At 41.5% G+C, this 24922-nt stretch overlaps 1 protein-coding gene across 1 annotated transcript; it reads left to right on the forward strand.

The window, feature by feature from the left end:
- Positions 1 to 3465: 3465 nt before the first annotated feature.
- Positions 3466 to 20604, forward strand: fech (ferrochelatase). The gene is made up of 11 exons (XM_020656085.3): positions 3466 to 3664; positions 5275 to 5359; positions 7901 to 8020; positions 9270 to 9418; positions 9703 to 9837; positions 10472 to 10578; positions 10946 to 11044; positions 11320 to 11427; positions 13432 to 13596; positions 14534 to 14593; positions 16616 to 20604. Exons 1-11 carry the CDS (start codon positions 3619 to 3621, stop codon positions 16751 to 16753), a joined length of 1212 nt encoding a protein of 403 aa, XP_020511741.1. The 5' UTR covers positions 3466 to 3618; the 3' UTR covers positions 16754 to 20604.
- Positions 20605 to 24922: the final 4318 nt, after the last annotated feature.

The following is a 24922-nucleotide window of genomic DNA, read 5'->3' on the forward strand; positions in this document are numbered from 1 at the left end:
CACAGGTTTGAATTGTTTATCATCCTGATTGTACATCCCTTCATCTTAAAGCAGGTTTGTTAATGTTGCAGCTTTTTAATAGAAAAGCAATAAAATTTATCTGCAAAGGCTTCACCGTCCCCTCAATAGCAGCAGGCCACTCACCATCACATGGAGCCTACGAGACATGAGGGCTCAGAAGATGAAAAGCAACTTCCTAAAAACATGATATAAAGAACAAGATGTACAGAAGGTGTGATGGAGGAGCGTCCGTGTTATGTCGGGGGGCGGGGCTAGGAGGCTGGTCAGGGACCTTATTAATGAGGCTGGCAGCAGAGGGGAAGACATTTATTATTCAGGATTTGTTATATTATTTGCCTTTATGAAAAAAGCGACTTTTCAAATTCTGTTTGAGGCTTACTGTGTGTTAGCAACACTTTTATTACTCAAGCAGAGAAAAAGAGGAGACGAGTGGTGACATTAGTGAGGCTGCAGTTCCTCGAACGGCCGCTAGATGGTGCCCCGTGAACTCTGTCTGCAGTAAACAATGAAGAGAAGGAAACTCAACTCTCTCCTTCAATGTGGAGTAAAAGAAACTGGCGTCCAGGTTAAAATCTCACTCTTTCCCTCTCTCTCTCTTCTTTATTTCACATAGAAATCACAAGTTCACCTCCACAGATGTGTGCACTGTGCAGGGTGAACGAGACAAAATAGCAGATGCTAGGGGATAAACATTATGCAACAGCAAAGCCAGAGAAAATACAGATTTAGATAATTATATTATAAGAGGAACGGATTTTGTTTTTGTTTAGGGAAGAGAGAACGATTTGAATGAATTGTTTAGTTTCATGTTCCAAAACAAAAAGCAGGGTTTACAAGTTATTACATTTGGATTTGTGTAAATTAAATGTGGCTAAGAGAATAATCACATTAATAATAGACAGCTTGTTGCCTCTATTGAAACAAACCAAAACATATAGACACAGAGTAAAAACACTAACAGTTAAGAGGACTAGAGCCCTTCATATAAAAAACTTTATTTCATAAGTTATTTTTGGGGCTTTTTAAGTCTTTAGTTAGAGATCTGGCATAAAGAGTGAGGAATGACATGCGGGAATAAAGCCACAGGTCGGACTCAAACCTGAGCCGGCCGCTTAGAGGACTACAGCCTCTGGACAGTTTTCGTCTCCCTTTACAGTAGTTCAGTGTTTTCTTTGAATGGATAGATTTCACACTATGAGGGAGAGAAGCTGATGGAGAGTGACAGCCAAGCTCACGAGTAAATATTGTGAACCAGAAGGGATTTATACCCTATATGGAGACAGAAAAAGAAGTGGGTAAGCTCTGTATACATGTGTAATAACATACTGCACTAGGTTGTTTTCAAACATCATCACCAGTCATCAAAATTATCAACATATTTATCATAGAAGGTGTATCATGTATGTTTGTCTGTGTTTGGGCTTCTGTTTCATGTTTTTATTTTAATTATATTGAATTAAATATGGTCCAGTTTCTGCTTCCTCTGAGCTCTAGGCATCAGTCTCACTCTCAGGTGTTTTTTACAGGGAAGGAAACAATGCTTTCAACCTGAGTTATGGACAAACTGGTTCGGGTTGAATGAAATGTGAGAAGGAAACGATCCAACAAAGACAGAAGATTTCTTCATCCTGAAGCCGTTCAGTTGATTAAAGCTTTTCAGCATAAGTTTTTATTTTCATAGCATGACCTTTTTTTTCCAGATGTTGAATCAAATATTATTTCTATTACATCTTTTTTTAACGTTCGGATTTTGTTTATTACTTTTTTTTTTTTTTTTTTTTTACAATTTTCCTTTAGCTTTTTATTTTATTGTAATTGAATGTAACTGACTGTCCATCGTGCTTTATTTATTTCTGATAAATGACCACCAGGCCAAACGTGTGTGCACAATAATAGCACATAAAGAGTAATGTGAACAGGTGTGTCTAGCTGCTTCACGAACCAGGAAGTAGAACATGAAAATATAAGCACTGTTTAAAATATGTGTAGGCTATTTAAAAAAATCAACAACAGTGGACCAGTTTTGTCCCTACAGCACACCTTGTATTACAAATCTCAGACACACAGTGAGCACGCCAGATTCCATTCATAGTTTTTTGGTAGGCTTGTGTTTCTCTTTTCCTTCTTCCTTAAAAAAAATCCTTTCCTCTTTTCAACACTCTCATGTATTTTTAATCCTCCATTCTCCTTCCCTGGCTTCTGTCCTACATCTTAAACAGGTTTAAACAATCACTGTTATTGGTGAATATTATAAACTACACCTTACACATCCTTACTGAAGCAGTAAAATGACACACACACACACACACACACACACACACACACACACACACACACACACACACACACACACACACACACACAAAACTTTACTAAAGTGGCAGGCTCTATGACGTGGGTCGTCATCGGCACGAGTAGGGGGCGGGGCTTGCTGATCATTTAATAACAACGTAGTTGTGACGTCGTACCAAGACACCAGCTCCACGTCAAGAGATTCAAGGTTAGCACGCCCTAGACCGGAATTGAAGTCAAATATGTCTCTCAAATAAAAGCACGTCATTTCATCCTATCTCTAAATTTTCTCAAATGAGTTTCAATAAATATTTTAAAAATATAATGAAAGATAAAAGTACAGTTTCACACCAACTCTATTTTTGTCCTCTCAGATTGCTATTATGTTTTTAACACCTTTCTGCAAACTTCAGACTCATAGATTAAAAATGTAAAGCTCCTAAGAGGAACTTTTGATTATGTCAATTAGGCTTCCCCTGGCCTAAGGACAAAGCATGACATTTTATCTCTTTGATGATCTGTGCTGTATAGCCTTCCCTTTTTCTCTTTCTTTATTTCCATCTGTTACGTCTAAAAACCTTCCCTGGGACATGTGTTGCAAATGAGCAATTTTGCTATAAAGACTATGAGCAGTGCATCTAGGACTTGTGTGTGGTTAAATTTTACAGCACTTATGTGCTGTATGTCCATGTTAAATAAACAGACAAATGGTAAATAAATGATTCTTTAAAAGGTGCAATATGTAGATTTGGTAGTGAAATTTGAAAGTTGAAGAAGTGAAACACTTCTATGTTATATTTTCTAAACTGAATACACAAACTTACTCCAAGAAAGAATTGGTCCCTGGAACACTGTTTAGAGCTTAAAAGCTACCAGGAGCGTTACGGTTTCACTGTTGCGGACCCCCAATATAACTTCTCACAGCATTTTATCTTCAGTCTTACAGGGAACAACTTTTCCTCTGAGGACAGTTTGTTTCTAGAGTTATGGACATATAGGCCTACCACAGAATCTGTACACTTCTCTAACTTTCAAATGTCTTTACCAAAACTACACCTTTAAAAACATTGCATCCAACCCTCTCGTCATTGATGGTTTTATTTTGAATGTGCAAACCGGAAGTGTAGAGGTTGACGTTATGACGCTTGACAGGCAGCCGGTGGTAGCTGAAGGAATCTGGCTCACTGGGCACCGAGTCACACACGCACACCGGGGAAGTACTCGTGGATTCAGCCGCTGTGAGCACAAGAGTCTGGCCTCTATTTCAGCGGGAAGAGAGTCTTTTATCGGCTGTAAAAACAGGAAATGACCATGATGGCTGTCCTTGGCAGCGCCGGTCGCCTGATTCAATGTGAGTGTGACTCTGCAGCTAAGTTAGCCTACTCAATGCTGTGCACTGAAATATCTCGCTGTCACGAATACGCGTATTATTTGAACATTTCACACGCCGCTGCACTACTATGTTTGTGCACTACTGTTTAAATGCTGAGTCTAGTGACGGGTCGGCGTTGTTTGGTGTAATGTTACGTGAACGTAAACTCAACAACACGCTGACATTGGGATGATTTCGTAAACCTATCGTTAAGTTAACAAGGATGTAGTGGGGCAGCTTCCTGTCTTGACTTTCACAATAAAACTCGCGCTGTATCTTTAACGCGTGATATGGTGTATATTTGACATGTTAAACGTTGAAAACCCATTAATGCTCACTTTAACCACCTAGTTTTTTTGTTTTTGTCATTATTTGTCAAATGACGACGACAAAACTCTCCCTTTGCTGAAGGCAACATCGTTGATTTGCTTTATTTTTGTTTAACATCCGTAGTTAGTCATGAGCTAACTTCCGTTGACTTGCCGCAGCCTCAACATTACACTTTGTTACAGTTTAATGTTAATGTTACATAATATACTTATCCAGGACTTGTGCTGAATTAACTAACAGGCAGTTGATTCAATACGTTATCCGTTCACGGTTCGTGTCCGCAGCGTATTAGAAACAATTTAACATTGTCTCGTAGTTACACAATTCCAATGTTGTGAACTTGTGTAATAGCTGGGTCCCCTGGTGGCGCCTGTCGGTACTGCAGCTCAAGTTTAAAGTTAATCTGAGGATACAGACGATGTTTAAATGCATTTACTGTGACTGGGTTCACATAATTCAGTACTGATTAGCTTCTGTTTGTCCTTTAAGCTTATTGTATACACATAAGTGTTATTTCACACCCTGTTCTTGATCCCTGGGCTGCTGGTTATTAAAGTGTGTGTAAGGTCACTGTGTGTTCTCATGTGACTTTACGTCATTCATTTTTTAGACTTGCTGAATTAAAGTTATAGTGCAGTTTAATGCTTACAAATGTATCAGGTCTACACATGCAATTAAAAAGTTTTAATCAGGTCAGCTGGTAGCCTAGTGGTTAGTCCTCTCCAGCATCCTCGAATGCCACGAAAAGTTTTTATTATTATGCAAGAATGTTTTTTTGTGGCATTCCAGTTCGTGTGCGGGCATATTTTGTTCTCTCTGAAGCGCACAGTTTTCCCACAATGCACTGCCTAAAATAAGATTAAATAAAGAACCATTCATGGAGTTGAGAAAGCCCCTGAAGCTCCCCTTTTTCACTAAAAACTGTTGGATAATTTCTGAGACTGGTTTTGTTTCCTGTCTGTGATGTGTAAGTGTTGATAGCATCCTAACATGCTATCAACACTTAATACAAAGGGTAGCGAATGTTGATGGGCGAGTAGTTAACTTTACATTCATTTAGTCTCAAACTTCTCAAAATCTGGAGTCCGCCCAGTCTGAGACCGAGACAAGACCCAGTATAAATGCTCTGATTCCGAGATGAGACCGAGGCCTTCAAAATGAGTCTCGGGTCCGGCCTTGAGGAGGTATGAAGTGTACAAATGTTCATGAAGAAAAACAAACGGCGTGTCCACCATAACCCATCTTCTCTCTTCCTTTAGTCGCCAGGAGCAGCGTCAGTCTGAGTTTGAGGAGACGATCCACTGCTGCTGCTTTAGCCCAGACTCCAGACACACAGGAGAGCAGGTGAGGCACTTATCACACACACACACACACACACACACACACACACACACACACACACACACACACACACACACACACACACACACACACACAGTGAGTCTGGTATCCCACTGGCAGCTTTCTAACAAGTAGAGATCAATGAATACATTCTGTGAGAGTACTGTAATGACACATGCAACAACCCTGACACAACAACACAGCAGTTGACCTTCAGCCGTCTGAGTGCTGTTCTGACGTCGTTGAGCGTCTGTGACTGACTGTCAGTCTCTTGTTTTTTTTGTCTGCTGTTGTGGGAACTTAAATTAATCAAATTAAAGGGCTTTCTGAAGATTACTTTCGACAGTAGGTTTTGGCTTAAGGTTTAAAACCTGTTGAGCAACGTTTAACAGTTGAGAAAAGGCCAAATATTTTCACAGTCATTGAATCAGTTTGGTGACTTTTAAAGCTAAATGTTAATCCCTCAGTGTGACCGTTTGAGTCAGGAACAAAGCAATCTGTACCAGTTACTTCAAACTGAAGATTGGGCCCCGGATAGCCAAACAGTTATTTGTCACGCCTCATGTACGGTGGCTGTAGCCTCCATAGCAGCGGCCGTGGGTTCGAATCCAACCTAGTCCTTTTGCTTTATTTCAACCCCCCCCCCCCCCTCTCTCCTCCCAACATTTCCTCTCTCTCTTTTCAGTTGGAAAGATAGGTATCACACATGAAACATGGTTTGAAGAAGGTTCATTTATCATCTGCCCAGTTACAACAGATGGAAGCTAGTTAGCTAAATCTGGTACAAAGCATCTCTTCTCTTCTGAGACTAATGTTTTTGTTTGTACAGTTTCCCTGATTCAAATAAACTAAATTAGAACCTAAACTGACAACAATCATAATGAACTCAGTCATGAATGTAGTGTATGGATGAGTAAAGTGTTGTGAAGTGGAAACAAAACCAAAGTTAGAGTGTTAAGAGTGGAAGATACTCAAAGAAGATGAAGCCTGATGAACTCGGGTGTACACACTTTCCTGATGTCCTTCCCGACTCCTGATGTAAGGCCGACTGCTGAGCCAGGAAGCCAAACCAACAAAAACCCAAGCAGAGAGGCAGAGAGGGCGGGACGTCCCAAAGTCATCTCCGTCGTGAATGAAAGGTCTTTGAGGTTAAATTGTTGGTTCAACACAACAACAACAAAAAAATCAATTTAAAGGCTTCAGCTTCTGATAAACTGTGGTGTGCTTTGTGGAAACTCAGTGATGTTTGATTGGCTAAACAATAAATCCAACAATGAAGAATTTAATCTGCAGATTGTTAAATTACATAATGAATCTCTAGTTGCAGCTTTCCTGTGTTGATACAGTTGTGATTTTCCAAACTCCTCATTAATTCACCTAATCTTCGATGTGAACCTTGTAGTTTGTATCAACACGTTGTTAAAACGTTGTAAAGAAACAGTGAGTGGAGCTCTCACAGCAGAGCAGTCGGCACACAGATGTCCTGATTTCACCTTCCTGCTGCTTTTCATTAGAAATGTAACCGTCTGGATCTGTGCCAGGCGTCTGTTGGTAGCTTCTGCTCTCTGCTGATTTCTTCTCTGCTCTCTTGGCTTTTTTTCTCTCTTATCAGTCATTTTGAAGATGGCCGCCAAACAGTAGTTATGAATGAGATTGCAGATTCTTCAGGAGCATTAACGAGGCTCGAACGTGTTCAAAGCCAGAGCCGTCGTCACATAATCACTCTGAGTACAGTTAAGGTCAGGGAGCACGGCTGAAGCCTGTGCAGCACCCAGCTGAACTTACTGACAAGCTAATATTAGCTGCTTGTGCTAAAGTTGGCTCAACAAGGCAAGACGAGGTCTTATTCGGGACTTGAGCCATCTTGAGTTTCATTAACAGGACAAGCTCACACATGCTGCTCAAATGACTGATGAAGCTTCACATGAGCTGCTTGGACTAACAATAATTAGAGCCCGACCGATTAATCAGCCAGCCGATAATATCACCCGATATTAGCATATCAACTGACTATTGTATCTGCAAATGTTATGGCAGATATGAGCTGATATTACTAGAGCTATTCACCAGTCACGTAGCATTATATTTGAGCATCAGAGTAGCAGTTCTCTTTTCTTTCATAACGAGAAGTACCAAAGCTTTAAAGAAAAGTAGAGGTGCCCATCCCCTTTTTTCAGTTCCCGATAACGAAACTGATTCTGATATATTCAAAAAAAAATCAAATCAGAATTAATGCTGTTGTTGTTGCTTCTATTTGTACGCTAACACACATCTGTAGTAAACCCTGCTTTTCCTTTTTTTATTAAAAGAGAAAAACAAATGCATAAAAAAGCTTCCAAAGAAATGTATCTGAACTTTCAAATTCAAACAGGAAGCAGCAACGACCGTCCGGTTTTCAAATTCAACCCAAAGCTGCAGCGTGAGAGAAAGAGAGAGCACAGTCTAGAATAAACAAATAATGAACATTTGATAATACACAACAACAGAACATATTTTACAAAGATTCTCTTGAATAATGTGTTACTGATCTCTTTTTCTGTGCAGGAAACCCAAGACGGGAATCTTGATGCTGAACATGGGAGGACCAGAGAAACTGGAAGATGTTCACGACTTCCTGCTGCGGCTCTTCATGGACACAGACCTGATGAAACTCCCTGTACAGAAGTATGCACAATGGACGCACACACACACACACACACACACACACACACACACTCTCTCAGCACAAGTAGATAATAGTCAACACCTGCACGTCTCTTCTTGTTTCATGATAAAAGGCGTCCCAGTGATCAGCAGCCAGTCATTAAGCATGTGTTATATTCACAAAGTACTCAGCCCAAATGCAGCATGTTTGGTCTTGAACTCGCTGCAAATGTGGCAAAGAAAAGCACATGTGAAAGCTTTTAGAGATCCGAGGGGTCCGCTGATGGTGAAGGTTGTTGGGTCACAGAGCGCTCTGCTGCTCTTCTGCCTGTTTCACAATAACTGACTGTGAACGAACAAAGTGTTTCCTGTTGCACCTCGGTTCCTCCTTTCACAACACCGAGCTCTTTCCAGGATTTTTCTGTGCTTTTAAACGAGACAGGAATAAATATTCGCTTTTTCCCCCTCATGTCAGGTGGTATGGCTTTAGCATAGCTGTGATTTCTAAGCACTATGAACAAAGACATCTTGTAACCCCACACGTTTATCTTCCCTCACTGTTACTCTGACTTCACCAAAGAATAAGAAGATTATGATTTGATCGAAGCTTTTATTTTGACGGTGATGTAACAGGAACTATGTGACCACAGTTCACCGTGTGGGGCTGAGACCATGACTACAAAGACGCTTTTGTTTCAATATGCAGAAATGCAAAAAAACATGCAGTTCCTCAAGTGTCCACTTGAGGCTTGATCCCAAAAGCGCCGGGAGTCACATACACACCCATTCAAAAACGCCCATTCAGACAGCAACAATTAACATGTTTACACAGCTGTTTTAAGCATGCTGATTGGCTTACATTTATTTGCATTGAAGTAATCTCAGCACATGCTAAGAGGTGCGGCTACCAGGCACGCTTTAAGACTATTGGTTTTCAGTTCAAGTGTTTCTTCTTTTTATGAGTCTTATGGGTAACATGTCTAACACATCACCGTGGAAACAATTACCAAAATGCACAGAGATGAGCCCAGAGAGACGCTGATCTGTGTATTATCTCTTCATCCATGTGACAGACGTTTTCTTGTACAAATGTGATGAAATTAAATCTTTGACTTCATTGAAAGCTTTAGGGAATTTATTTCTCTTTGTGTTAGTTTTCACTCTCATAATGATGCCACTTCAAAGTCTTTTCTTTTGGTGCTTTCATCTTCACATCAATCTGCTATAACAAAAACTCAGGAGTTAATAGATCCTTCCTTTTGCTCTGCAGTAAGCTCGGCCCGTTCATCGCAAAACGTCGAACGCCAAAGATCCAGGAGCAGTACAGTAAGATCGGAGGAGGCTCGCCCATCAAACACTGGACCTCCATGCAGGGCGAGGGGATGGTGAAGCTGCTGGACGAGATAAGTCCCGAGACAGGTGAGACGGTTTTAACAGGCAGGGAGGGTCATCCTGCACATGTGAGCGCTCAGAGCTGCGTAACGCTGCTTTCAAAACGCTGCTTTGTGTCCTACTGGTCAGTTCATCTGTTAGCAGAGGAACATGTGTGAAGTTCAGATAGTGAGGGTGTGTCTGCACACGCCCGCTAACACCTCACTGATAAAAGCACAAACAGTGTGCAGCTGTTTGAAAACTGATCATATCTACATCTGCTTACCAGAATTTGAATCATGCTACATAAATGAATCTCTCTCTCTCTCCAGCGCCTCACAAGTTCTACATCGGTTTCCGGTATGTTCACCCTCTGACGGAGGAAGCCATCGAGGAGATGGAGAAAGACGGAGTGGAGAGAGCTGTGGCCTTCACGCAGTATCCTCAGTACAGCTGTTCCACAACAGGTGCCTGTCTCAAACATTAAATATCTAACGTGTAGCTCCTTTAAGCAGCTATAACGCTCACTTTCTGCCCTAAGGCTGCTCAGAGGTACTTAACACTTTTTCCAAGAAAGACAATATCGCTGAGCCCGTTGGTGTTGCCACACCCAGAGCGCCGTTTTGCCTGTTACCCTCTGATAAACTTACAGAGAAACCAGTTTTAGGGTGTTGCAAGATTGCTGTCAGTAATTAAGAGGAAAAGTCATAAAGGAGGAAAAAAAACAATGAGCAGAGTTCTTGGAACAAGAAGCAAACCGATTCTGCAGACCAGGAAGTCTGTGAGTGTAGGGATTAGTTTACAAGTCCAGAATCCATCTTTGAATAACAACTCAGACCGCACATCTTCTTTTTGTTGATTCAAATAGCTTCTGTCAGCTGTTTTCAAAGTTACCCCAGATTGTATTGATGCAATTGCCAAGAAATGCTACGCTAATTAAAATTGCAAGAAAAACTCGAGTTATAAAAAGAGTTATAGACTCATCATGTTTGCTTGCTTTGACAGTCCTGCTTTTGAGCAAGGCAGCTTGGTGGGCGGGAAGAGGAAGGTCTATGTGTAGATAATATGATGTATTAATGTGTTTGATTGATATCCACACAGGGAGCAGTCTGAACGCCATCTACCGTTACTACAGCAACAGAGGCGAGAGGCCGAAAATGAACTGGAGTGTCATTGACCGATGGCCCACACACCCTCTGCTGGTGGAGGTTAGACACACACACACACACACACACACACACACACACACACACACACACACACACACACACACACACACACACACACACACACACACACACACACACACAAATATGTCCTCACAGTATAACCAAAGTTCACATCAGGGTTTGTGAAAATAAATTGACAAAGGCAAGAAGTCGTCATAGCAACTAATGAGCTCAGAGTGACCATGAATGGTTATCATAGCAACCAAGAAGCATTACTGGTTTTTTTTCTTAGACCAAGGCATCTTGTCTCCCTGGTGGAAAGCACAGACGAGTTGTGTGAAATTAAAGTCAAATAGGAAATAAGGAAGATGTTTGAAAGCTAACTTTTGTGTGTGTGTGTGTTCAGTGTTTTGCAGAACACATCAGTAACGAGCTGCTCAAGTTTCCAGAAGACAAGAGAGACGACGTGGTCATTCTGTTCTCTGCACACTCGCTCCCCATGGCTGTGAGTACCATGAACTCCTACAAGGACTGCTGATAATAGAACTGCTGCCTGCTACTCCTCCTGAAGATGCTGATGATGTGTTTGATACATACTCATCTATATTTACAGATACTGCATAAAAAAGTAGAATCTGCACTCGGTTTGCTCGACTTGAGTTCTAAGTGTTCTGGTTTTCGTTTGACATATGTTTGAATTTTAGTCTGGTATGATAAACATGCTGTCACTTCAGTTCAGTCATATAACCCACAGTGCTCCTGCTGTGTTTCTGTGTGCAGGTTGTAAACAGAGGAGACCCGTATCCTCAGGAGGTCGGAGCCACAGTTCAGAGAGTCATGGAGAGACTGGGACACTGTAATCCTTACAGACTGGTGTGGCAGTCCAGGGTGAGCACACACACACACACACACACACCTCCACACAACACAGGAGCTGAGACTTTGACCTGTCCCTTCAGTGTTATAAATAAATCAGTGCTGCCCTCTGGTGGTTGTTTGATTAAACTGCAAAGTGACTTCAAATCTGATATGAGTAAAAATGCTGCTTACCTTCTTCTAGTGACACATTTAGTTCATATTCATATCAAGTTTATTCATATGGAACATTTCATATGACAAGCATAGACTCAATGTGCTTAAAAACACAATGGTAACTCAAGATAAAAACGCAGGAAACAGCAACACAATAAGAAGGAGTATACATATTTAAATATTAATAAAATGTTGCAGATAAAGTGCAAGATGTACTCCAGTTATTTAGGATTTAGCCAAAAGCTTGTGCAAAGAGAGATCCTGTAAGTCTGTCTTTAAATGAAGACACAGGTGTAGCAGACCTTAGTCCATGTGGTAAAGATGTGTTTCCAGAGAGTGACGGAAGCCCAGAGGTTGATGTGCGCGCCCCCCATGTATGGAGGCTCAAATCCTGCCCGGGTTTGAATCCGACCTGGGCCTCCTTTCCTCTCTCTCTTTCTCTTTCTCTCTCTCTCTCTCTCTCTTTCTCTTTCTCTTTCTCTTTCTCTTTCTCTCTCTCTCTCTCTCTCGCACTCGCTCTCTCCCTGATGCCTTACTCTACCCTCTGTCCTGTCTATAGATAAAGACATAAAAAGCCCCAAAAATAAACATTAAAAAATAAAATTCCAGAGAGTTGGACCATGTCTTAAAGCACCGTGAGCTGATCTGGAAATAAGTTTAGTTATGTCATTAAGCTGACAGTGAAATACTAACAGGCTCTTGCTACTTATGGATAATCTTGGTTTTGTTCATTTATTTAGATAGGAAACTGGATAGAGTAGAGAGAGGGGGGGGGAGTCACAGGTCAGGTGTGAACAAGCCGCCCTCTTGTGTGACTATAACCTCTGTACATGGGTTGAGACCTAACCACTTGCGCCCCAAAGTAAGAATGATTTTTAACTGGATTTGGAGTTTTAAGACATGAAGGAAAGGAAACAGGATGCTGCCTTGTCGCCATCTTGCAGGACTGTAACTGCACACGCTGCAGGTTGGTCGGCTTGGCTGACGTCAACAGATACAGCAGTAGACACAGTGAAAGATAGAGACTCAGGAGCTACAGGACAAAAGATGACATCATTTCCTGCTCCTGGTTGTGCATTAATTTTACAGAGTGATCTCTAAACTCTTGCTGAAACCATTTTTTTGTGTCGATTTTTTTATCTTCATCTTCAATTATTTACATTTTCTTTTTTAATGTTTTTATCTCATACCGTACATGGCTGACATCTGAAGTGTACTTCCTGGTATTTTAGAGCATTGTGAGGATGTTAGTTGTGTTTCTTTTGCAGCCAAGTCATCACAAAATCAGACCTCCAGTATTCACAAAGAAGTGTTGTATATCACAGCAATCTGTAAGATAAGTTTACAACAGTGTGGAAACTGTTCTCAGTAGTTTGTTTAACTATGTAACTACATCCATAAACAGTTTTCAGAGCAGTTTCCTGTTTATTCTGGAAGAACCCTCTTTAGTCTGTGCTGCTGTAACCAATGTCACCACAAGATGGAGCCACCTCTCCATCTAATATTAGAGCTGCCTCTAGCAGGAATCAGCTTTTAGTCCGCAGGTCACAAAGGCTGACACTTTACAAAACTAATATCACATGAGTAGATCTCCCAGCCAATCAGCTGCTCACAATAAAAGAGGACAGGAAGGGGTTGATGGCTTTCTGTAACCAAATGTATAGTTTTAGCTTCTTAACATGATCTAACAAGAGAAGGGTTTCTTTCTCTGACAATCATTTGTGCGTCCTCTCTCCTTAATGAAGCCTCCGGCAGTAGCTGAGACTTCGGCCTGTTTCAAGGGGTTGGATCAGAAAGGCTTTGTTCTGTCTGTAACAATCAACCCTAACTGTTGTCACATGTTGTGTTTTGGTTCTTCAGGTGGGTCCCATGGCGTGGCTCGGCCCCCAGACAGACGACGTGATCAAAGGTCTGTGCGAACGAGGGAAGAAGAACCTCCTGCTGGTGCCCATCGCCTTCACCTCCGACCACATAGAGACTTTACACGAGCTGGACATCGAGTACGGACAGGTGCTGGGGGAGGAGGTAAGAGGAGGAGAAGCCTCCAGGCTCTTCTATTTGCTTCTGTCTGCATGATTGTCCATCGGTTCCATTCAGCCATTTCCCCCCATGTTAATGTTAAAGATCCTGTGAGGAACTTTCAGTCGATTTTACAGTGTCATCTCTTTACTAATGTAAGTGTTAAACATATCGTTTTCTGAAGGAACATGTGACCCTGCTTCCTCTCAACCGCCAAATATATCACTCATTGTGTATTTCTGCACAGAATAATATAAACAAAGGCTGTTTATATGCATGAGGTGTTGGGTTAGTAGGTTAGTAAAGGTGTGTGTATGTGTATGTGTGCATCCTCTGTCTGTGTGCAGGCACCGGTGAGGTGACCACTAATCAATGTGACTAGTGCCACAAATACACACACACACACACTTGCACTACTATACGTGTGAGAAAAATTTAGAAATAGTCCACAATTATATCCAAAGCCTTTAATTTATCCTTCAAAAAAGAAATCCTGGTTTTCCCAAATGTTCACTTTTCAAACATGTCATCTCTGAAAGGTCCTCACTTTCAAAATGTGTCCTTATTTTCTAAATATGTCCTTACCATCCTAACATGTCGTCACTATTCACCAAGTGTCCTCACAAAGACAGAGGAAGCAGACCACACACACACACACACACACACACACACACTGTGTCCACAGTCAGAATGACTTTCAATTTTTACTCAGACTGATGTTTGAGATAATTAGAAAAGATAGAAATGCTTATTCTTAACTGACAAGATAATAAACTTTTTCACATCTTGATCCTGAAGGTTGAACTTCCTGTAACAATATTTCCTGCTGAAGTTGTTTATAAATGCATATAAACTCCATGGGTTCTTTTTTCACCTCATATTATCATCATGGTTTACATGTTTGACTTTCTCCCTTTCTGTCTTCCTCCTCCTCTGTGTGCAGTGTGGGGCGGAGAACCTGAGGAGAGCAGAGTCTCTGAATGGAAACCCTCTTTTTATGAAGGTGAGTTCACACCAAGCTGAATCAAATCTACAGACATTAGAAAGATTGATGTTTACTGCTGGCAAATTCTATTATCCTGATCCCTGTTTTAAAACTCACAATGCTGGATGTCCATACTGAATGTGGGCGAAGTTTCAGAAAACGGATGTTGGAGTCATACCAGGACAAGTCTGCAGATGGTGCTTAACCTCTTGTTCTGAAAATCATGTGATAGTTCCCCGATATGAAACGGCTTCAAGCTTTGTAAGCTGTTGAAACCTCTTACATAGGCTCTCTTCTCCCAGCACTGGGGAGCAGCTCTCTCCTGGCAGCCCTGCAGGGTATAATATGGGATCTTTAAAAACAGATCAGGTTGGATTGTTTCAACCTGATCTTTTGTGTGAACAAGATGATTTTAACTCCGAACAATACAAACAGAAAAATACTAAGTTAGGACAAATGAAGATGATAAAGTTCTCACAAAAAAAAAACTATACAGTGAAATTCAAAAAGAGGAAAGACAAGATGTGGTCACTACATAGATTCCTCCTTCCTTCCTTCCTTCCTTCCTCACCTCTGCCTTGTGTCCTTTCTTCCTTCCTCTCCCATTCCACCACTCTCCTCTCCTTCATCCTCAGCCCAGCAACCTTTCATACAACAGGCAACTCCTCCAGCTGTAACAGCTCTGTGTGTGTGTGTGTGTGTGTGTGTGTGTTAGAGTGTGTTAGTGTGTGTTAGTGTGTGTGTGCAGGGTTTATTAAAGGAAGGGGGCAGATCAATGGGAACCTTTAGAGCTGACTACAGTAGAACTGAACCGCCCGGCTGGCTGGCTGGTCAAACCCGCCGCGCTCAGAGACCCCTCGCCAGGTCTCTGAGAGAGTGTGTGTGTGTGTGTGTGTGTACAAATCAATATCCAGAGGATGATTAGTTGGTAGTTACTGAAGGATGGTTTCCTCGGTGTAGTTTTAGTTTCTCACTGAGCTGCATCAGTCTGTTGCCGTCTGCAAGCTGGAAGTAAAAATTACTTTCAAAATCATTTTAGCTGCAGAGACGTGTTGATGTTCTTATCAACCTTTAATCAAAAATAATCTAACACCATTTATTTCACTCATCTTTTAGACATACTTGTTCTTTTTTTCTGATTGCCGTAAAGAAAACACAACATGGGTTTATGGTGCGTCCCATTTGATCTGGGAAGCTGAAAAATTCAGAGTAGCAGGTCTGATATGTCATCAGTAACGCCCCCTGAAGTCTGAAATCTGACTTGGAAACTCTGAGAACCTTTATGTAATCAACTAAAGAAGTTTCTTGACAGATTTCAGTCAAAAGGAAGTGTCAGAAAATCCAACATGGCCGCTCCATGCATCAGCAGTAATGTTTAAGCTGTAACTTTTATATTTAATAGCAGCTTAGTTTATCTTTTTGTGTAATTAAATCGATCACGCTGATATTATCGTGCAAGTTCTATCTGTGAACATGTTGTCATGTTATTTACGAGCACAAACTATCATGTAGTGTGATGTTTGTTAGATAACAAATCAAAGTGGAGACTTTTGGCTGAGGAGCAGGTCGTGGTTCAGGAGGATTCACATGCTCCTTCTTCTGAACTGCCTTGATAAGCACCTTGAGTGACTCCAGTACACCAACTTATTACTATCTTTTGCCTACAGTGATGAAATACAAACAATATAAAAACTAATTGTAAAGTGTCTTTGGAGCAGCAACAGCCAATCAGGAGTCGACTAGTCTTGTCTGTTGTAGTATGTTGACTACCAGGATTATTCATGAAGGACTTTCTGATCAATCAGAGAGTGTTGTCCTCACACATCACACATTTAAGTCCTACATATGAAACAGGGTAACAAATCGGTCCATGATTCAAGCCAGAGGAAACAAGGGGTTAAAACACTATAAGGAAGTGCATCAGACCACCAGCTGCTCAAAACAAGGCCTTCGAGGGAGGGTCGTGTCTCTCTCAGCTCAGTGTGTTCATGGCTGTTTTCTGTCTCTGTATTGAGTATATCTGATGTTCTTCTTGTTCAGGCTTTGGCAGACCTGGTCCAGTCCCACCTGAAGTCCAACCAGCCGTGTTCCCGCCAGCTGACCCTTCGCTGCCCGCTGTGCACCAACCCCACCTGTGGAGAGACCAAGGCCTTCTTCGCCAACCAGACGCTCTCATAGAATCACACACACACACACACACACACACACACACACTCTCTCTCAAGGCCTTGTTGAGTAAGCAGAAGACTCATACACACAAATAAGCGCACACAGTCTCTCCAGAAAGATTGTCGTTTACAAAGAATACAAAGAACTGTCCAAATAGTTTCTGCAAATTCCTGTCGACGTTTGTTTTACCCGGCCTTCATGTCGCTCTGGAGAATCACAGCATGTCTGTGATAAAGTTAATTCATACATTAGTTCCGGTCGTATGGGAGTGGATACTTAGCGCATAGATGTGATTGTCCTGAGTCAGAACTTTCAGAGAGAAATAGAGGAGACCAATGAGCACTGAAATTATTTAAAAATCCTGCACTTGCATCAAAACTTTTAACTTGAACCAGATTAAAAAAAACAAGCATTGCAAAGGTTGAGTCCTTGTTGTCTTGCAGGCAGACTTGAAAAATGAATTTATCGTTCAGACAGACCCCTAAAATTGAATGGATTGATAATATTTAAAAAAACTTAAACAAAAGTTAGAATTTGCAGAAACTATTTGGTAAAACTCGATGAGCTGACGGTCTGCAGAAACAGCCCACGTTGAATCAAAGCTTCAGGAAAAAGACGCTTTACACAAGTTTATTTTTTTAATATTGCTTCCCTGCTTACATTCCTTTCACTAAGCCCCTGCAAAACCCCTACAGAGACCCTGTTGCTCCTACTGCTGGCGCTAATTAATAAACAGTTGGCCGTAATGACTGCGGTGCCATCCTGCTGCAATCCCTGCAATGTGATTGGACGAGGTTAGTTCTCCTAAAGTGCTGCTGCTTTATAGATTGAAGCCAGGATTGCACGGCTTCTTTAGGTAATTGACTTAAGCAGTGCCACTTAAACCATGCATGGATCACAAACTACACTTTGGACTGTGTAAAACCTTCAGCGATGACTTCAGGCCTTTAAAGTTCTATCACTGCGTGCACGCTGACTAAAAGATGATATTGTATTTCACTCGTACAATTCAGATCTTCATCTTTGTTTAGCTGCACAATAAGCAAAAAAGAATAGCACAAAGGTTCAGCGAGGCGGACATTTTTAAGTAGCACAGTCGTGTCAAACATCGCAGACGGCAGGTGTAGAACTAGTTTTTTTTTCAGACTTCTGTCTGATACAGTTCTTCATGTTGCTTTGTACACTCAGACCTCCTCGATCACATTGCAGTTACTCAATGTGAGAAACGTTTGATTGACAGCTCCTTTTGGTTATTAAAGAATGCTAACATAGTTTCACATTCAGGTGCTACACCTCCATAGAAATGCTGAAACATTGGAGGTTTGATCCGATCTCACGTCCTGTTGGTTTGGATGCGACTCCCTAACAATGTGTAAATATGTGACCCGTTTACATGGGTATGTTATGACATCTGATCCTGCTGCCCCTTTACTCTTTTTGTCCTGTTTTTTTTTTTTTGCAACGATAATGTGCCTTTAACACTGGCTAAACTAGAAAAACTGGAGTTGTGTGTCTTCATGTTATTTTTTTTGTTTTAGAGTGCTTAGCCAAATATTAACAGGAAAAATCCTCCCACAAATCTGAATTTTCATGTGCCTGCTGTGAAAAAAAGGTCCTGACCGAAGTGTTCAGAACGAAGCTAAACGAAGAAGCTTACCTTCATCAGCGAGATAAAGGAAAACAGGCGCACATCCTGAGAAACCCTGGGTTTATCCTCGGGTAGCTTGAAGAGGCAGCAAAGTGAATCCAGATACAGTTCTTGAAATTGGTCAAATTAAGAGGACCTTGTGTGCCTCGAGATTATGTTGAGATCCCACATACCAACCTCAGAAAACTCACTCGTCCACACATAACCGACCGAGGGAATTAAAGACGAATAATCCTGCAAACAAACTTTGTGCAAGGACAGAAAGGCAAAACATTTGCTTCACTTTTAGTCTGAGTCTTCATGCTCGCTTTAGTGACGATACAGAGCAAGCAAAAAGACGCCAATACACTTCTTGTTGGTGTGATGTTGAAGTTGTTCCAACACCATCCAAGACCTAAAAAAGACCAGAGTCTCTCATTCCCCTCTTGTCTTTGTGTCATCTTGGTGACATTAAAAGGCATGAAGCTTGTTGCTAACACTCAGGTCATCCTTGTTTCATGGCAGCACAGAGAGCATGCACGGTACTAGTTGCTTGATTTTGGTGCTGTTGGACGTGGTTGCCTTTGTTGAGACTATGTTCCCACAACACGCACTGTAACAAGGATCCACCATTTATAACGTCTTTGTACTTTCATATTGATTCTGCAAAGGCGTGATATTGGTGCCCCAGTCTGTGATTTCACCCCTTGTAGCGTCTCTGATGGCGGTACAGAGGTGGGATGACTTGGTAGGCCTCTGTGACATTCATAATAAGGGCAGGAAGTCACAGGGGTGAAATATCGTGCCTTGAACAGGCGATCTGTATCGAGCTTTTGAACACCATCTAAACGTCACCATGTTAATGTGAAGCTTGAAGACTTAAAAACCTAAATCTAAGTCTTCACTTTGCATGTGTAGCCTCATCAAACCTCCTACAAGCATTTAAAATTTCCAACAATGTTTTCATGAGTTGTACAGTTGTTTTTAAGGGGTACAGTTTCTTCTTCCACTGTGTCATTCATACAGCAATGCACTTTTATCAACTGTCATACACCACAAACAGCATTATTTTCAGAACTCTTCCACGGACTTCAAAAGGGATTCTTTTGATTTTTTGAGGAAGATCTAAATGAATTTTAGAGGAGCATTTCTCTAATTTTGGCTGGTTTATCTCACACGTAGTGAGGACTCAAGCCAGACTAAACTTTAAAGGTCACATATTATTCAAAATCCACTTCACCATGTTTCTCTAACACTAATGTGTCTCTAGTCTGTCTACAAACCCTTCAATTATGAGAAAAGTCCATCCTCTCCGTCTTTTACCTGCTCCACTTTTCAGAAAATGTGTGCTCAAACAGGCCTTTTGGAGAGTTTCCCTTCATGACATCACAAAGGGCAGTAACCCCTCCCCCAGGTGGGTGACACTCCCACAGCTAGGTGTTTGTTCTGTCCTGAGTCTTTCTTCTCACCGTAAACAATAGGACATGGAGCAAATAAAGACATCCAAGCCCTTCCAGAGAGGGGGTGTGGTCAGACACAGCTCATTTGCATATTTAAAGGTACAGACACAGAAACAACCTGTTCTGAGCAGGGCTGAAATAGAGGGGTTTATAGACATGATCACATACAGGATCAGAGTGGATTTAGAACAAGAAACTTCACAGACATGTTTTGAGGAGCTCTGAGACTTATTTAAACTGGTTGGAGAGGAGGATCATATGTGACCTTTGTTTCTGTACTGTTGAGAAAAATGTTTTTCCTCCAGAATCAAAACGATCCCTTTAATACATTTAAAATTTGGAAATGAGTGCAGGGATGACTTCATGTTTAGCTCACAGCAGGAAGACATGCTAATGCCTGTGATGGGCGGGTTTTTCCTCCATTAACATGTTTCTTATTTATTTCTTGATTATCCTCTGTGTGTCAGTTTTACAACGATGTGTAAGAATTCTGTGTGTGGGGGGGGTGTAGTGAGCAGTGAATTGAACTCAGTTTGTACATACTACAAAGTCGCTAAAAGCTTTGTTTCAGTCTCGGCATACTTCATTTTTGTTTTGTATTTTTTTCTTGGATTTATTTATTCATGTTTTTTTGACGTGTTCCAGACCACACAAACCATCTATCTCCACTGTTTGACGTCTTTTTTTGATATTTGAGAGTCACTGTATTTACAGTGGGATAACGCATAATGAGTCTTCCTCTAAAATAAAACTATTTGCGACTGATAAACAAAGTATTTGTGTGTCTTCTTTGTGAAAAACGTAACACGGTTTGCCTACCTCCTGTTCTGTGTTTGCACCAAAGAGAAATCTGCTAAATCTACCTTCGCCTGCACATTACAATCGCATGTAGCCTCGCAGTCTTAAAGCAACAATATATCACTTTTCCACCTTCAAACAGTACTTTCAGAGGTCGATTTATGAGCAAAATAACTTTCAACATGGGGGAGAAGGGCGTCTCTCTCATGCCCACAGAGCGACCAAACACTTGTTTACTGCACTATGTAACTTCAGCAGCATGCAGAGGTCAACCTGCAAGAAGTGTGTTCGGCTTTATGGCACTAATTCACACATAAACCTTTAGTTATAAGAAGAAGCCAGTTAGCCCGTCTCTGTTTGACAACGGCTTCATCATCTAGCTTACATATTCCAAACCATGAAAACAACACAAAGCAGTTTTAAGAGGTTAGGCTGAAGTGACACCTCCTGACAAGCGACTACAATGTCTCCTCAGTTTGTCCCATGTTTCCCTTTCACCTATCCTCCCTCCCTCCCTCTTCTCTCCCCTCCTTACCTTTCTCTCCCTCTTATCGTTTCCAATCTGCTGTCCTCCCCCCTCCCCCTCCCCTCCCTCTCCATCCTCACCCCCATTTTTCCTCCTTTTCCAATCTTCTCCTCATCTTCCAGCCCTCCCCCCTACCCCCTCCTTCCCATTCATGCCTATCTCGTTCTCTCCCCTCTTCCCCCTCTCCTCCTCCCAACTTCCCTCCATCTTTTTTTCCCAGCAGTCCCCTGCGGTGTTGCAATCACCTCTGCTGCTGTTGATTAAGCTGAGAGAGATTGGCTGTCCACGACCCAATAACCCCTGAGGGCGCCAGGCTGGGCGCCTCCTCCCCCTCTTCCTCTCTCCCTCCCTGCATCTGAGCCAGCTACAATCTCTCCTTTCATTTTATTTTCTCCTTACCTTCTCTTTTGTCTTGTCCACCTCCCTGACCTCCTTTTCTCCTTTCATCTCTTCCGTCTGCTCTTCCTCTCCTCCCTCCTCACCTCTTGTTTTCTCTTAATTTCCTTCCTGTTTTATCTCTGCTTTTTTCTTTTCATGTTCATTTTATTTTTCTTCTCCTTGTTTTGTCTCTTCCTCATCTCTTAACTTCATTTAATTTCTCCTCCATGTGCTATCAACGGTGGTCTTTCTCCTTTCCTCATTCTCCTCTGACCTTTCTTATCGCTTTCTTTAAATCCCTCCTTTTTACAAGTTTCCTCAGGCCTCCCCTTGCCTCCTTTCCTCCTCTCGTCTCACCTTTCTTTGAGCTCTAACTCTGTCAAACACTGGCACATGGGTTGATATAACTTTAGGCTCCATTTATTGTCTTTTTCACATTAAACCAGGAAATAGTGCAACACAAACAGCAGTTGTTCCCCTGAAATCTATGGAGAAAAATAACGTATACATTGCTCGTTGTAAGTTAACATATTTGGCGCTCTCTAAAGAATCATAACGTTACCTTTATGTCAAGTCGTATTTTTAAGTTGTATGTTTTTTGTTTCAGTCTCTGTTCATTATCAGAGATGTTATCCTTTATTTGAAGAGGGACAGGGTACATTAATCAACATTCAGACGGACATAAACGTACCCGTGTTAGCTGAAAGTCTAATGTTACAGCTTGAATTGTATTAAATATCATATGATTTTATGTATTTGTTATTTTGTTCTGTGGCATAAAGATGAGCTAAATCTGGATCCAGAGAACAGGGTTCAAGTCCCCAGAAGCCAAACTAAACAGAGTTGTATTATTAAAGCCAAATTCAAATGATGTCATTGATCCTAACTGACTAGTTCTGTTGTCTTAACCTAACTGAGTCCACTCCACATTTGTCTTTGGTCAAGTTTAAGCACCAGACTTCTTCTTATTTCAATTTGAGTTTAGTGTCGGACAGAAACAGAGGTCTCTTTTGGTTTCTCCGTTTCAGACAAATAAACCTTCTGAAGGTTAAAATGCAAAGTGAGGTTTGACTCATGGATTTCTTCGCAGTGTAGTAGGGTGGACATGCTGCAGACTTCTGCAAACCATTCGGACAGTCGCTGTTTGAAATAACTTTTTTAAATGTCCCAGAGTTGGCTTTATTATAAAATGTCCGTTTGCCATCTATAGTGGGGAAACATGCAGTAGATAAAGATACATTGGTAGTATTGGTTGATCTTTATGAGAATACTGAAACAAACAAGAAAGCTTCACTGATCCTTCAGACTCGTCTCTGGAGGTTCTGATGGCTGTCAAAACCACCTCCATGGGGGTCTCAATGAGGACTTTCAGCAGACTCTTACCTGCTTGCGGCGATAACTCTATTGGACCTTAACGTTTAATTACCACCATTTATTATTACAAATCTATTTTCTCATTGGCAACTAAATAGTTAAGTAGCGGAGGTTTATGAATGTAGTCGCAGTCCTCAAGTTCAGAGCGGGTCATTCACATTCAGCCTGAGAAAGATCTCTTCTTTTCTTCTCAAGCTAGTGGCCATGAAGCTCGGCTTGGGAAGTGGGAGGGGGGGGTTGCTGTTCAGGACGAAAGGTGTGTGTTGACTGCAGGCTGCTTGTAATTGAAAAGCTGGGACGTCAGCGCCTGCAACCCGCGTGACCTCCTATTGAGAGAATGACCATTGATTTCTACAAGAGAGAGAGAGTGAGGAAGTCAGAGAGACATTTAAAAATGAAAAAAATTGGAACAGAACAGGCTAAGATGCATGAGGGGAGGAGAGTGTAAAGGAGTTGAAAAACAGAAAAGGGAGGATGGAGAAAATATTATGTAAATTTGCAGAAGAAGTAGAGTAGTGAGCGATCGAAGGAGGAAAAATTATAACAGTTGGGGGAAAAAAAGGAGGAGAAAAAAACAGGAAAGGTAAGAAATGTGGCATTCATGCTTACTCAGCAAAGAAAGGTAGAAAAGAAACACAGAGAGGGTCCAACAGGAGAAAATGAAGTGTGTTCGAGGTCAGTCTCCCCAGTCTCAGTGACATGCTCTATTTAAACTCTGCAGGATGAAGAGACAGACCGCAAGTTTGTAAAATATGATGATGTGTTGACTTAATATAGACAATACGACCACTTAGTGTGATCTGTCAGTCAGGATGTTTGAAAATGTGCTGAAAATTTCAGAACAGTCGGCCCCTGACATTTTCATGAGTTGCCTTTGTCAGTCATAACCATCGTCATGATGGCGATGACACGCTCCATTAAACAGGTCATGTTCTTTGTTTTTTTGTATATTTTCATTACTTCCTGTTTTATTTTGTAGCCTTTACTCACCCTTGTCTCTGTCTTTAAAGATCCTGCTCCTCTTGTTCCCGCCTTGTGTATCAGCACCGCCCTGTTTACCCTCACCTGTGTCTCGTTATCCTTTAATTGTCTGTTTATTTAATCCCAGTGTGTTCCCCCTCATGTTGTCAGTTCTTAGTGTTTCCCTCGTGTTCCTAGCGGGTTTTTATTATAGGCCTAGGCAGGTATTTTTGAAAACTTCTGTTTTTCTGTGTGTTTTGGCCTTTCGTACACAAACACATTTCATGTCACTAAACTTGTGCCTTTTGGAAACTCTGTTTAAGATGTTTATGTGTAGTTAGGGTTCCAGTTGTTGTCCAATGGGAGACTTAAATCTTTGCACAGCGATTGTTGGGCTGGATCTGAAATGAAATAAATCCTGTTGAGTTTGCAGTGTTTGATTCTGAGTGTTTGAAGGAGTACAAAGGATGTGGGATTGATGTAATATAAAAGACAAATCTAATGTCAAGGGCGGCTCTCACACAGCCTCAGGGTGGGTTCAGGTTCTGTCAGATGGTGTCACAGAAACTGAACATAATCACCGTCATAAAGACAGAATAACGGCTCGTTTACACGCCTGCATGTGAGAATAATGTAGTTTAGCACAGTTAACATGTTCCCCTGCAGGCTGCTCTGTCACTCGCCTTAATGAAGACCAACATTTTACAAACGTTTAAGAGTGAGTCGCTCTCCGGTTTCCCACCCTTTGTCCTCCTTATCAGGCATCTGACCCGCAGGTAATAGAAAGACAATGTCACCAGATTAACAGCAGCAGAATGGACTGCTGTTTCCCTGGCAACAGAGGGAGAGGAAGAGGAGTAGGTGGATGGGATGGAGTGATTAAAACAGGAGAGGAGGAGAAGTGAGGAGATGGATGCTGGGATGATTACACAGACAGAAAACAGAGAAGAAGAAAAGAGAGACAGACAGGAGACGGAGGAGGCGATAGAGTCATTAAAGAGAGACGGAGAAGAAATAGAATAAAATTAAGAGGTGAGAGGATGAGCTGACATAAC

Source organism: Labrus bergylta, chromosome 17 (assembly GCF_963930695.1).
Source record: "Labrus bergylta chromosome 17, fLabBer1.1, whole genome shotgun sequence".
Lineage (NCBI taxonomy): Eukaryota > Metazoa > Chordata > Actinopteri > Labriformes > Labridae > Labrus > Labrus bergylta.